The sequence below is a fragment of the Azolla caroliniana genome, unplaced genomic scaffold, assembly GCF_043228905.1.
Source record: "Azolla caroliniana isolate FFs.n. ecotype wild unplaced genomic scaffold, voAzoCaro1.0.p SCAF_2, whole genome shotgun sequence".
Lineage (NCBI taxonomy): Eukaryota > Viridiplantae > Streptophyta > Polypodiopsida > Salviniales > Salviniaceae > Azolla > Azolla caroliniana.
Genome location: NW_028230437.1, coordinates 22,382,767 through 22,395,838, shown reverse-complemented (window position 1 = coordinate 22,395,838; position 13,072 = coordinate 22,382,767). Strand labels below are relative to the sequence as shown.

At 39.4% G+C, this 13,072-nt stretch overlaps 1 protein-coding gene across 2 annotated transcripts; it reads left to right on the top strand.

The window, feature by feature from the left end:
- Positions 1 to 1,032: 1,032 nt before the first annotated feature.
- LOC147867608 (uncharacterized) lies at positions 1,033 to 12,247 on the top strand. Of its 2 annotated transcripts, none has more exons than XM_087315389.1 (9): positions 1,033 to 1,723; positions 2,685 to 2,727; positions 2,848 to 2,938; positions 3,063 to 3,108; positions 3,232 to 3,330; positions 3,433 to 3,501; positions 3,634 to 3,931; positions 9,941 to 10,080; positions 10,563 to 12,247. In XM_087315389.1, exons 1-9 carry the CDS (start codon positions 1,055 to 1,057, stop codon positions 12,060 to 12,062), a joined length of 2,955 nt encoding a protein of 984 aa, XP_087171515.1. In that variant the 5' UTR covers positions 1,033 to 1,054; the 3' UTR covers positions 12,063 to 12,247. The 2 variants fall into 2 exon arrangements, with proteins under 2 accessions (XP_087171515.1, XP_087171516.1); XM_087315390.1 differs by having other exon boundaries at positions 1,034 to 1,723; positions 2,875 to 2,938.
- The last annotated feature ends 825 nt before the right edge of the window (positions 12,248 to 13,072 follow it).

Sequence of the window (13,072 nt, the reverse complement as noted above, 5' to 3'; positions counted from 1 at the left end):
CAACAAAGACACCATGGTGCATGCAATGCAAGTTAAGTTGACTTGAGGTTAAGAGGGCTTTGTCCATGCATCGATGTCACGGGAGGGGAAAGCAAGTCAATTAGTTTTCGGCAGTCGTTTGTCCCACGGGGGACGAAATAAAGGCAAATAAGACAAAAGGAGACGAATAAAGCGCAACCTTTTTATTGTGATGCGTGTGTCGGGTCGAGATAAAACGATGCAATGAAGGGGGCCCCCCCGGGGGTGTGGGGGGGGGGGGGGGGTAGACATTGGACTGACTACCGGGATTTCATTAACGAAGGAAGGAAGGACCGGGGTTGGGGTAGGGATGCTAGGCGGGACTCGGGATGGTTAATGTTGGCCGCCTGGACGTAGGCATGCCCGCTGTGCGGGGGACACGTCACCTCGGATTGTGTGTGTGGGGGGGTGTTGGTTCTGGCATATGCGTTTTCTAGGGTTTTCTAGGGATCGGAAATTCCTGGCGAGCTTTTTGTCCGGCCGTCCATCCGTCCAAGGAGAAGACAGAAGACAGACGGAAGGAAGAAGAAGAAGAAGAAGAAGAAGAAGAAGAAGGAGAAGGAAGGAACCATATCTATCTCCTTTTCTTCCTGCGCGCAGAAAGACACAGAGCAGAACAGAGCAGAGCAGAGCAGGAACCACGACAGAGAAAAGCAAAGCAAAAGGGTGGAGAGAGAGAGAGAGAGAGAGAGAGAGAGAGAGAGAGAGAGAGAGAGAGAGAGAGAGAGAGAGAGAGAACGGTGGCTGCAGCACAGAAAAAGCGGCCCAAGGAAAAAGCAGGAGAAGAGGAGGAAGAGGAGGAGGAGGAGGAGGAGGAGCATCATCATCGAGCCACGTGGACCAATGCGCGGCCTCGCCCGCTGGGAGCCCACGAATCACTTGGCGCCACGTGGATTAGCAGCAGGCGGAACGACAGCCGTTGTTGTTGTTGTGGTGGTGGGGGTCTTCCTTCCTTCTGGCGGCGATCTGTGCAGGAAATGCTGCCACAATTATTAGGGTTTTGTTCTGCCACAATTATTAGGGTTTCTTCTCAGCAATGGCGGATCAACAGATGCTCCCCCCTCCTCATCCCCATCCCCATCGCCCACATCAGATCGTAGCCCCCAACAGATTCAAGGTCCTCTTGCGCCCTGCCCATAACCCTAACTATACTTGTTCTAATCCTCATGACCCCAACCCTAATATGCCTAGTACTTCTCTTCTCAGAATCTCCTCTGTTGGAAACTCTCACTCTAACCCTAACTCTCTTCTCACACACGCCCCCCCTGCTAACCCTAACCCTAACCCTAACCCTAACCCTCACCATAAATTGCGTTATTCATCGCCCTCGTCTGCTCGGCCTTCTTCCATATCAACCACGAGGCCGAGCTTCACACCTGCCGGCGAAGAAGATGCAGACAGAGAAAAAACAGAAGAAGAAGAAGAGGAAGAGGAAGAAGAAGAAGAAGAAGAAGAAGAAGAAGAAAGAGAGGAACACCGAGAAGAAAGAGATGAGGACGAGGACGAGGAGGACGACGAAGATCTCGATGCCGACGATCAGAAACCTGTGAAGAAACGAAGAAAGCTTGAAGAAGTCGCGGCTATGGCGGAAGCAAGAAACACTTTCCATTCTAATACTAATACTAATACTAATACGAATACTACTTCTAGTCCTCTTCTTCTTCATGCTGCCCCACAGCAGAAAAAGCAGATCTCATCTCTTAAGGTAGGCATCAAAGCTATTATGTACATACCACACACACATCTATCCGTCTCAAACTTCGTTCTTTTTGTTCAATCTCTCTCTGTTTTATATCTCTGCTTCTCTGTCTCTCGTCCTCTCTCTGTCTCTCTCCGTTTTCTTTTACATACATATATATCTCTGGTTTCTGTTTCTGTCTCTTTCTGTGACATCTTTTTCAGACAGTAGACTGTTTTTGTGACCTATCCGTAGGACCCAATTCCCAAGGTCAACATTAATAATAGCCCCCACCCATATACCGTCTCTGATTCCTTTCTTTCTAACCCTAATCCTAGTTACCCTAATCTCAGGTCCAAGTCCTAACCTTGGATCCAAACCCCGACCTTATATCCAACCCTAACCTCACATCGAATCCTATATTTCCCCACCATCTGTTCTTGCCTAATTTGATCTAGAACTCCTCTTAATCCATTCTAAAGAAACTAGGCTAATTATCCCTAATTTTTCCTAAAAAATTCAGTAAATCTTAATCCCTATTTTACGTCCAATTCTCATCTAAAACTTCCCCGTCTCTCTTTCTATGAAAACAAGGTTTGAACCAAACTTCTTCTGTAGATAATCTGATATTTAACCGTAATCTTTTTTTTTTTGTGTGGTTATAAACCACATATTCTTTCTTCTTCTTATTCTGTTCTCCCGATTCAAAGTTCTTCTTACTTATAATCTTCCTCTAATTCTGAGAAATTGTATATATTACCTTACCCTAATTTACCAAAGCTTACTTATTACGTCTTTACTCTAATCTTTCCCTAATTATCCTCGTCAATATTATGTTGCTCATAATTTTACCCTAACTCTCCCAGCTCTACTTATAATCTTACCCTAATTATCTCTCCCTCCAACTATAATTTCTGTTCTTCTTCTTCTTCTTCTTTGTTATTCTCATTTGATTCTTTCTTTAGCTTATGCTTAAGACTTGGTGCAGGAGAGGTCCAAGAGAGAATCTGACCAATCAGGCGAAGCTTCAAGTGCGTATTATCTTGTCTGTGTATATATATACATATATATGTTTATCCCATGCATCTATAATATGTAATATGTCGTTGTTTACATTAGAAATAACGATCTTTACTTTAAACTTGTATTAGTTGATGTAGCAAATCCCTCTCTTACAGATGGACAGTTGGGAGAGGCTCTATCTTCTAAGCTGCTGGGGGCAGTTATCGATAAGCTGCAGAAGTAAGAAGTTCTTTTTTTATGAGTTGATTATCACTTATGAGCTGAGTACCGTGATTTGGTTTATCATTTATACCTTATCATTAGCATGGCTTTTTATACACTAAGCAAGGCTTCTTTATTTCAGAAAAGACACGTATGGAGTATTTGCAGTACCTGTCGATCCGAATGAGGTATAGCTCGATATGCATCTGAATCTGTCACGGTGATTAAGTTTTAAAGTTTTTACCTATTCTGGATTTGGATTTTAATGTTCTAACCATCCCTGACTATAACCATATCTATATAAATGTCAGGTTCCTGGCTACTATGATTTCATCAAGAGCCCCATGGATTTTGGTACCATGAGGAAAAAGATCAGTGGTGGAGCCTACAGATCATTGGAAACATTTCAGGTGTGCATTTCGATAAAGCAAATCTGTAATGTTCTTGATAAGAATGTCCATTCTGTCTTCAGAAGAAGACACAATCTTATTTTGTTCTGGATGACTTTTCAGGATGACATATACCTAATTTGCAGCAATGCCATGACCTATAATGCTAAAGATACAATCTACTTCAAGCAGGTGGGGTTTTTTGCATTCTAATCTCATGCTATCATAGTATTTTGGATTAACATGGAGGAGAAATAAGGAAATATGAATGAATAGAACCTTATATGTATTGGATGCATATGCTTAAAAAATAAATTTCTTCAGGCTCGAGGAATTCAAGATGCAGCTCGCAAGATTTTAGAGGCTTTGAAAGCTGGATTATCATTGGAAGGAGAGACCAAGTCGCAGCAATTAATAAATGTGAAGAGAACACCCAATAGAAGGATTCTGCCAAACAGTTCTGATTATTCAGGAGGAGCAAACATTACCACGTCTTTGAAAGGACAACATGAGCGGCATGTAATGAGTTCCACAAACAATTTAGAAGGGCAAACGAGAATGAGCTATATTGCTGTTAGTTCTCCCAGTGATAACAGATTCGAGTCTCAAGATAGTGTACCTGGTATAATTATCTCCCTTCATTTCCTATCAGTTTCTCTCTCGAAGTTGTAATTGTCGGATGATATTGTTAATAGGAAAATCTATTTTGGGACTTTGCCCAATAGAATGCAAAGCTATGCCTTGGTAGGTATTTTACTTACTCAAGCATAAGAGGATATTCCTGGTTCATAAAACGAGGTGGTATAAATTAATAAGAAAAATGTAGTACGAAGTTGTTTCATTATATATGTGAAAACAAAGTGAAACAATCATTGAGAATATTTGTGCAAACATCTGCATATGATAGGAGAAAGTAATAATCTTTTCTTGAAAATTAGCAGACATTTTGGTTAACTTTGTCTGCGAACCTTAGAATCATATATCTATAGTCTCTTCGTCTATGACATTGTCGGTGTTCTGGAAATCCTCAAAGGAACGATATGTGATCCTTTTATTGTTCCTAGCTCCCTCAATGAGGGCAGGAAGGCTCAAAATGGGATCCAAGGTGATGAACCCCTCATGATAAGAATATTGTGCTGCTGAACACGTTCAGTTTCTATGCCTATGCACTCAATTCAACTCTAGGATGGAGAATATAGTTTGCTCTTGTAGAAAGATATCTTAATGTCTTTTAAGAGGCTAAAATGTCCTGTGAGATCAAACAGGGGATTGCATCTTAAAATGTTGTCTGATCTTGAAGTAAAACATATGAAAATGAATATAACTGGATCAGTAAAATTGACCAAAGTACCAGATATTCCTTTTAGCTAAGCACATCATGAGATGAATAAAACTTTTGATTTCAAGGAATCTCCGAGATTCTCCATGAGGTGCAAATCTTCAGTAGGCAGGAGAAAGGAGAATCTTCAGTAGGAGAAAGTAGTTTCCTGTCATTATGAATGCAAGTCGATATCTATGCCCGTGAAGGTATAGGAAAAGATTTGGCATCTAACATGAGAGCCATTCAATTTCATATATTCATGCGTGGGTCTTATGAGCCAAACAGAGAGGATCTCTTCTCTGTTGTTATAACCCTTTCATATCCATAGACATTCAGTTTCCTTGCTTTCTTGCATCGAGAATTTTTGGGGTGGATCATGAGGGGCAGTGAGGTTCCTCTTTATCCCTTTGCTGTCAAAAAATACCTGAAAGGCCTTGGATACATATTCCCCACCATGGTTAGCGCGAAGACTCTTTATGTCTTATCAATCTGATTCCAAACCAGTGCCAAGAATTTGTTAAACTTCTCAAGCACTTCGTCCTAGCTATGAATAGGGTAAACCCGTACCTTCCATGTAGCTTCATTGACAAAAGCGACAAAATATTTCTTCCCCCTACAGATAATTCTGGCATCTGACATACATCTGAATGTACTAACTCTAGAGGAAAGACTTTTGCAAAAGAGACATTTTATGAGATGTTTAAGCATGTTTATCATAAACACAATGCTCAAAATCAGCATAACAAAGACAAGGAAAGTAACCCAAACGAGAAAGCACTTTCATTCCACAGCTTATGTGTCTCAACCTGCCATGCCACAAAGAAACACTTGGTTGCTTAATTACGACAACGTGATGGTCACTCGCACTAGATACATGGAGGGGACACAAAGTCTCACTTTTACAAACCTTGGCAATAACCCCAGATTCCTTACAGATCTTCCATTTCCCATTATCAAAGGTGGTGTGAAATCCATCATCATCTAACTGTTAATCAAGCTCTTCTTGAGCTGAGGTACATGCCATACATGCTGAAGTGTGAAGATAGAACCATACTGGAACTGCAACTGTACAGTGCCAATACCTGCAGTCACATGCATAGTTGTCCTCAAGATGGACAACACCATGTCGACCCCTTGTGTAGTTAGAAAATCACTCATGATGAGGGGTGACACGAAAAGAAGCACCTGAATCGAGAATCCAAGTGTTCATATCACCATCAGTATGTGCAAGTAAAGCATGTGCATTCAAGAATGAAGAGACGAAGAGAATATTATACTCACCATTGATGTCATGTGTAACTACTTTCAGCTCTTCAATTTTAACATTGTTCTTCGTAGATCGACTCTCTTTCATCTCTTCTTTGCTATCGTTTGTCTTCTTGCCCTTTCCTTTCTCTTTCTTCCATTTGTAGTACTCACGTTTAAAATGACCCTTCTTGTGACAATGATGGCATTCTACATCCTTAACCACATGATTTATTATGGCCTTTGTTATTCGATTTGCCTCTCTGTTGTGACCTGCCCTTAGTATACAAAGCAATGGAGGACTTATTGGCTGCATTGTTTTGCCGATTCATCTCTTCCATGAGTAGAGAAGTCTCTACATCATCATGCAAAAGCATTGCATTTGAATTGCTCATGGTAATTGTAAATATATCCCAACTCTCTAGCAAAGTTCAAAGCAAAAATGTAGCCTTAAAAAACATCATCAATGACAAATTTCAAGGCAACGATTTGGCTGAACATAGAATTAAACTCACTCAAGTGAGATGACTTGCCCTCTTTCATGCACAAATCCATAAGCCAAAGCAAAATTGTAGCCTTAAACTCATCATCAATGACAAATTTCAAGGTAAACAGTTGGCTGAAAATAAATTAAACTCACTCAAGTGAGATGATGTGCCCTCTTCCATGCACAAATCCATAAGCTTTTGCTAGTTGTACCCTTCTGGGCATACGATTCTTATAATCTAGTCCAGATTGCATAGGTAGAGTCCAAACCTCCAATGTTAACAGCAAGGCATCAGAGACTGATAACTCAATGTTCGAGCGTGCAAGCTCGTCCAACTCCTCCCAATTATCCTTGTACATATATAGGCTTTGTTTGCTTTTTCTGCAACAGGATATTGTAGCACAGCAAAATTGTCTGCCATAATTTTCAGCCAAAGGAAAATGACCAAAACAATTAGCAAATGTAAGCTTAAACCCTGCTGAACTCTTGTCAGTCTGTAAGGAACTTGCTTGCAGTGAACTTACATGGGCAAAATGTGATGAACTGCAGCACTGTAGTGAGCTGCACTAACTGTTGTATGCTCTGAAAACGGGACCTACGATGCTTACTGTTGCTTGCTCACAAAACATGACTTGTTGAGGGAGCTGAGAGCAGATCAGGGTACGTCTGGACCACTCATACACAGACAGACACATAACGAAACAGCTGCAGAGGCAGGGGTAAAGGCAGAGATAGAATGATGCACAGTCATTCTTTTTTAGGTGTAATATTTATAACCTGAAGGTTAAAGTGTGTTAAGGTTTGCTCACCCCCTTGCACTAATAAAAGGCACACTGGCACTTTATTCCCAACAGTATCTTCATCCAATTCAAAGAGTACAAGGCAACATCATATATGGTGCTCCATCATTTCAACCTTTAGAGACCTAACTGATAGAGATGGTCATTTGCATCCAGCCCTTCATATCTCCATATCTTCCTGTTCCTTCATATCCAACCACATCTTACTACCCCCATGAGTCTTGGCTCTCAGAGAGCCCGAACACTTCTTTGAACTTGCTCACACAAATTAGGTGTTGTGGTAGCATAATGTCATCAACACCCTAGTATGAAGGGATGCAATAAAAACCTAGTGATGGATGAATATTATGCACTTCTAGCATGCTCAACGTGTAAGGTAATTCCCAAAAAGTATGATGACTGGTTAGACAGTCATGATAATTTAAGTGTCATACTCAAATCCCCACCAAGAAGGGTGAGCATTTATGTGCGTGCATTATTTTACACATAGAGAGTTTTTACTACAGAATAGTAATCTCCTTCTTAGAAAGGAGTCACATACAAGATGCTATGCTTATTTGGTTCAATAGGTCAAAATTGGCCTCCTTGTGGATAATAAAACATCTGTTCTATTCTATTCTATAGTTAGTGTATTGACATGTAGACCTGTTCAATTACACTGGTATGCTATGTGAGAGGTGGACAGCCATCATATGGCTGGGGCAGTTGACAAACCCATTCAATGATATGTGCAGGAATTTATTCTTGTAATGTTCCATCCTTAAGCCCAAGGAAAGTGGATTCGCCCAGACCCATTCTGTATCCAGCTTTGCAATGTCCATTTTGATTATACAATCCAGTTCTGTGCTGTTGAGATCCAGAAAAAGACAGGAAAGGCAGTCTTTGAAGGGGTGGAGGTAATCAATTTCGATGCCATGATGTTTTGGCCAGGTAAGCATGAGAGACCTCACACATGGTAACTCAGCAGAGGTTAAGACAAAGACATAACTCAGCAGAGATTAGGGCAGAGGCATTAAAACAGTTTGATTATCAAAATAGAGAGATTAGTACATGGACTTTAAAACAGTAAAGTTTGGGGCAAAGACATCAGCAGAGCGAAGAGATTATAACAGAGACATTGACCTAGCAGAGAGTCAGGAGCTGTAAACACAATTACATGGAGCCTACATAAGACATCATACAATGCAAAGAGAATACAATTGGTTATTGATCTGCATATGTTATGTAATGGAGAGGAAGAAAGAAATTACTTATCATATATATGTGCACCTATTAGTGGCCAAAAGTACTCTGTGAGACCCATTCTTGTGAATCTTATAAAATGTGGTAGAATAAAGTTCAAAAAATTAGACCCTTAAACTAGGTAGCTGTCCTGTGTAAGTAGAATGTCATAAAAGTAAAATAGTATTGGGACTATCCTTATAAATAATGTAGGGATATTCTCTGGTGGATGTAGAACAAGATGGGACATAGAATGATGCCTCTGTAGAGGACCTCATTGTGAATGTGCTCAATCTCGGCCACTGATATGATGTATAGCAAGCAACGTCCTCTATGTGATGGTCCAAATAAACTGGGCTGTCGAGCAATATCTGTTTATGATTGTTGTGCTTGCTTATAGTTCTTGTGCACAATATTCTGAATAAGTCTGTTATCCACATCTGTAGTGCCCATGCTTGTCAAACATTCGTTAGGAGAAACTCTTCAAATATATAGATATCTAGTTAAAACAGTCTCAAATATTTCTGATCATAGAAATCCATGACCTGGAGAATTGTTCAAATCCACCCTCCCTAAAGAGGCAATGCAAATGTACCTAAATATGATTGTAAACTGCATCATATGTAGTCTATTCAGATTCTGGATCTGTATGGCAAAGTTGACATATTCACTTTCAGGAGGTGCACACTTATTATACCTACCTATTACTATCTTTAACTGAGGTAATGAGAAGCGGATCATCCAACAGTGCATCTCAATCCATGAGACAGATGTATATCCATATATACAGAGTGTAATATAAATCAATCTTCAGTAATGTGGGGAAGATGGTCTTTATATAAGGCTATCTTCATACAAGTCTGACTGTTCTATCCATTTCATCCTAGTCTATTGCTGAATAAAAGCTTTCTTGATGTCTTTGGTAATCTCCAAATGAGTTAGCATGAGAGATGGTTCATCCAAGGAGCATGGGGGGGACATGCTCTATCTTTAGTATCTTTACAATAGTGTTTGGGCATTATAAATGTTAAGTCTTGCTCCCAATTACCAATTGTCTAGGGAACTCCAGAGAAAATGGCAGATATATGTCGGAAGCTTCCATGTACTTTGAATGGCACTGACCTGACCAGAGCCTCTATGACGTTTTGTGGTACAGCCATCTTAGACCTGACTGTATCACTCGGTACAGATGCTTTAGCCGGGAAGGATCATGGCTACAAATCTGTCCATCAATCTCCAACCATTTGTGATGAAGGTCAAAATTAGGCCCCATAAAAGATGGTAACAAACATTCGACCCGATGAAATTAGCAGTATAATCTGTAAGCAAATCGAAAATAAGCAGAAATATTCGTTTTTACCAAGGGAAGGAGAAACAAACAGATTGGAGGAGAGTAGAGAAGATAGAGGGTAAACAAAATCCACCAAACTGTATATGTGAAATGTTTTTAGAGATGATGATGATACATGAATGAGAAAGAGAGCAAAAGAGTGACATGAAATGACATTGAAATGCTATTAATGTATTCAAAATGCCAAGAGAGAATGTAACTTGCAGCTTTCAGATCTACAAATAGTAAGAGGATGCAACATAATGAAGATAACCGCCGAAGTAGCTATCAGCCAGCTGAAACTTTATTTTCTGGTCTTGGTCCATTGCTGGCCGCATTTGGAGGAGACGTGCAACAAGTAATGCCAGTGAGTGACTTCTCTCTCATTTTTTATACAGTTATGCACTTATGCGCTTATGCTTCCCCATATCTTTATATATTAATTGCAGTTAGATAACTTTCAAATTATCAAAATAATCCTAAAAAAAATGGGGGATGCTAATAATCAAACGTTAATTAATATGATTAGCCAAAAATTCATTTGTTTAGTTTTTTATTCAATTGCAAGGTTATAATGTAAATGCCTGAAAGTAAACTAATTTAATTAGCAGAAGAAATGGAGTATATAGGAATAAGAAACTGGAATATGTAGTTTGGGGAGTTTGTAAACTTGGGCGGCATTTTGGAGATTATGATAACTCCAGTGCCTTATTATTAATAGTATTAATGAGCATTAACATGTTTTTTTGTAAATTCAAGTAGTATTTGAGAATTGTGGTAGAGTTTGATTTTGGATTTTGGATTTTGGTACTGTTACTGAGAATTCCCATGGTTTTTCGTACTGAACAGATGGGGTATCCACAACAAGATTTTGCTTATGCAAGAAGTTTAGCTCGATTTTCGGCTGATCTAGGACCTGCCGTCTGGCAGGTTGCGGCAGAAAAGATTCGCAAAGCACTTCCTCCTGGTGTCCCGTTTGGACCAGGGTGGATCTTGGAACCACCACCTGGACTCTTGTCTCCTAAAAGCCAATCAGCATTAATGTTTCAGAAGATGTCAACATCAAAAGCGCCCCCAAGGTCTCATAGTATTTTAAGTGAAACTCAAAAAGTTCCTAATGTAGTGATGTCCAAGAGCTTGTCTATGCATCATTCAGATACAAGCCATGCTCATAGTCTGGTCCAATCTTATAACCATGGTGAAAGTGTAAGCCAATCTCACAGTACAAGTGCTAAACATGTGCCTAATGAAGTCGCCAAATATTCATCTATCCAAAGTTCTGAGGCTAACCATATTGTTCAAAGTATGAACCAATCGCTACCATCAGTATCTAAAGAAATGGTGGAATCCAATTCAACAACATGGAAACTTCCAGTTACTGCTAATCATATTAGGCAAAGTATGACCCATTCAGTACAATCAGTATCAAAATCAATGATAGAATCTGATAGTTCTGATGCTAACCATAATGTTCGAGGTATGAGCCAATCAGTACCATCATTATCTAAAGAAATGGTAGAATCCAATCCAACAACCTGGAAACTTCCAGTTACCGCGAATCATATTAGGCAAAGTATGACCCATTCAGTGCAATTGGTATCAAAATCAATGGTAGAATCTGATACAGCAGGTCAGAAACTTCCAGTTATGGGGGAATGTTGGTCAGGGGATTTAATACAATCTAGATTTGATAATGGACTGGAGAAATGTCGCTTAATTTTGCAAACTCATGAGAAGCAATGTGACATGGCCGATGCTCGATCAGAGGATTTTAAGGGGATGAATGGCATCTATCAAGATCCAAGCATGTGTGTAAACCTTAATAGTAATGAATCTGCTACAGCTCATTCAAGACAACCTTTACCTAATCACGCATTGTTCCCTTCTGGACCCCTATGTGACCACAGTAATGAAAAACGGCAAGTGCACCAAAATAACAATTTGAGGATTTCATCTCCTCAAGCGGAGTTTTTGAGGAATTCGGATCTCAACTGTGCAGCACCTCAACATGTAGAAAGTGCTTCTAAGATAACCGACTTCCAAATGAAAGGGGACACAAAGAGGGCTGTGGCGATAACTGAACTAACCAATTTCAGTTTGCAAGGCTCCACTAAGGTGAAAATTTCTGCTGATGAAATGAAGGTAAAGAGTGTACCATCATGTTTGGCTTCTTTAGAGAATAATAGTGAGCTGAAAAGCCGATTGCGGGTGACTGATCATCCTATACTACAAGAAGCATTACATTTACCACCAGACTTGAATGTAAGCTTGATAAGCCCGTCTTCTCATGCTCAAGCATCAAGTAACCTAACAGATGAGCAGAATCCCGATTTATCATTACAGCTATGATGTTATGTATCTTTAAGTAAACCCCCCCCCTCCCCACATGCCTGTAACTGTATTGTGTTGAGAGTAGATTGGCATGCTGATATGGGAAGATTGTCTTTGCATATGCATGTGTGCAGCCATCCTACACCGCTTCATCAAATTGTAATATTTTATCAAAATAGAAGAAAATGATCTTATTATAGGTATATATCTATATATATTCATTGTGTAGAGTGTAGAATCTGGCATACATATGTTGATTTATTAGGGTTAGGGATATTTCAACCATATATTGAATCTTTGGATGGAGTCGGCTGCAAGTTGATCAATCAATGACTTTTTAGATATGTGAACACCACAAATTTGTTTGTTTGTAGTGCCATATTCATAAGCTTTCTCGGCTTCCTCCTATTGCACATATCATATCTTAATTCAGTCTTTAATTAGTCATTCAATGTATGTATTGTTACGTCTTTACTAAATACATAGTATTAGGGATACTTGACTCTTTAATTGGTCCATGCAAATATTATTTATTTTTATCTTTGTGATAGTGTGATAGTGTTGTGAGACACCTAATAAATGGTATTACATTGTGCATGCGTATCAGACCAATTTGGAGATTTTGACATGTTGACATCCTATCATTTCCAAAATTGTTGATGTAGCTCTATTATTTATAGTCATTGGTCAAGAGGTTCATTTTATCTTTAAATTTGTTTAGTTTGCTCATAAGACATGGCTTTTGTGATCAAGTGTATGGCTTTTTTGCAATCACAATGTAGGATTTGTGTCCTCTCAAGTAGACCAAGCTCATTACAGAGATATGCTGTTTGGAAGCCTTTGTTGCTGAAATATTTTCAACTTCAAAAGTAGATCATGCATCAATCCTTTGCAATTTGGAACACCATAAAATAGCACCATTAATAGTCTAAAAATTTGTACTAATGGACTTATATCAAAGTAAAGAGTCCATGTAATTTTGAGGTATCCAGGTAAACATTTACTCTTGACCTCCTTTAGATATTTAC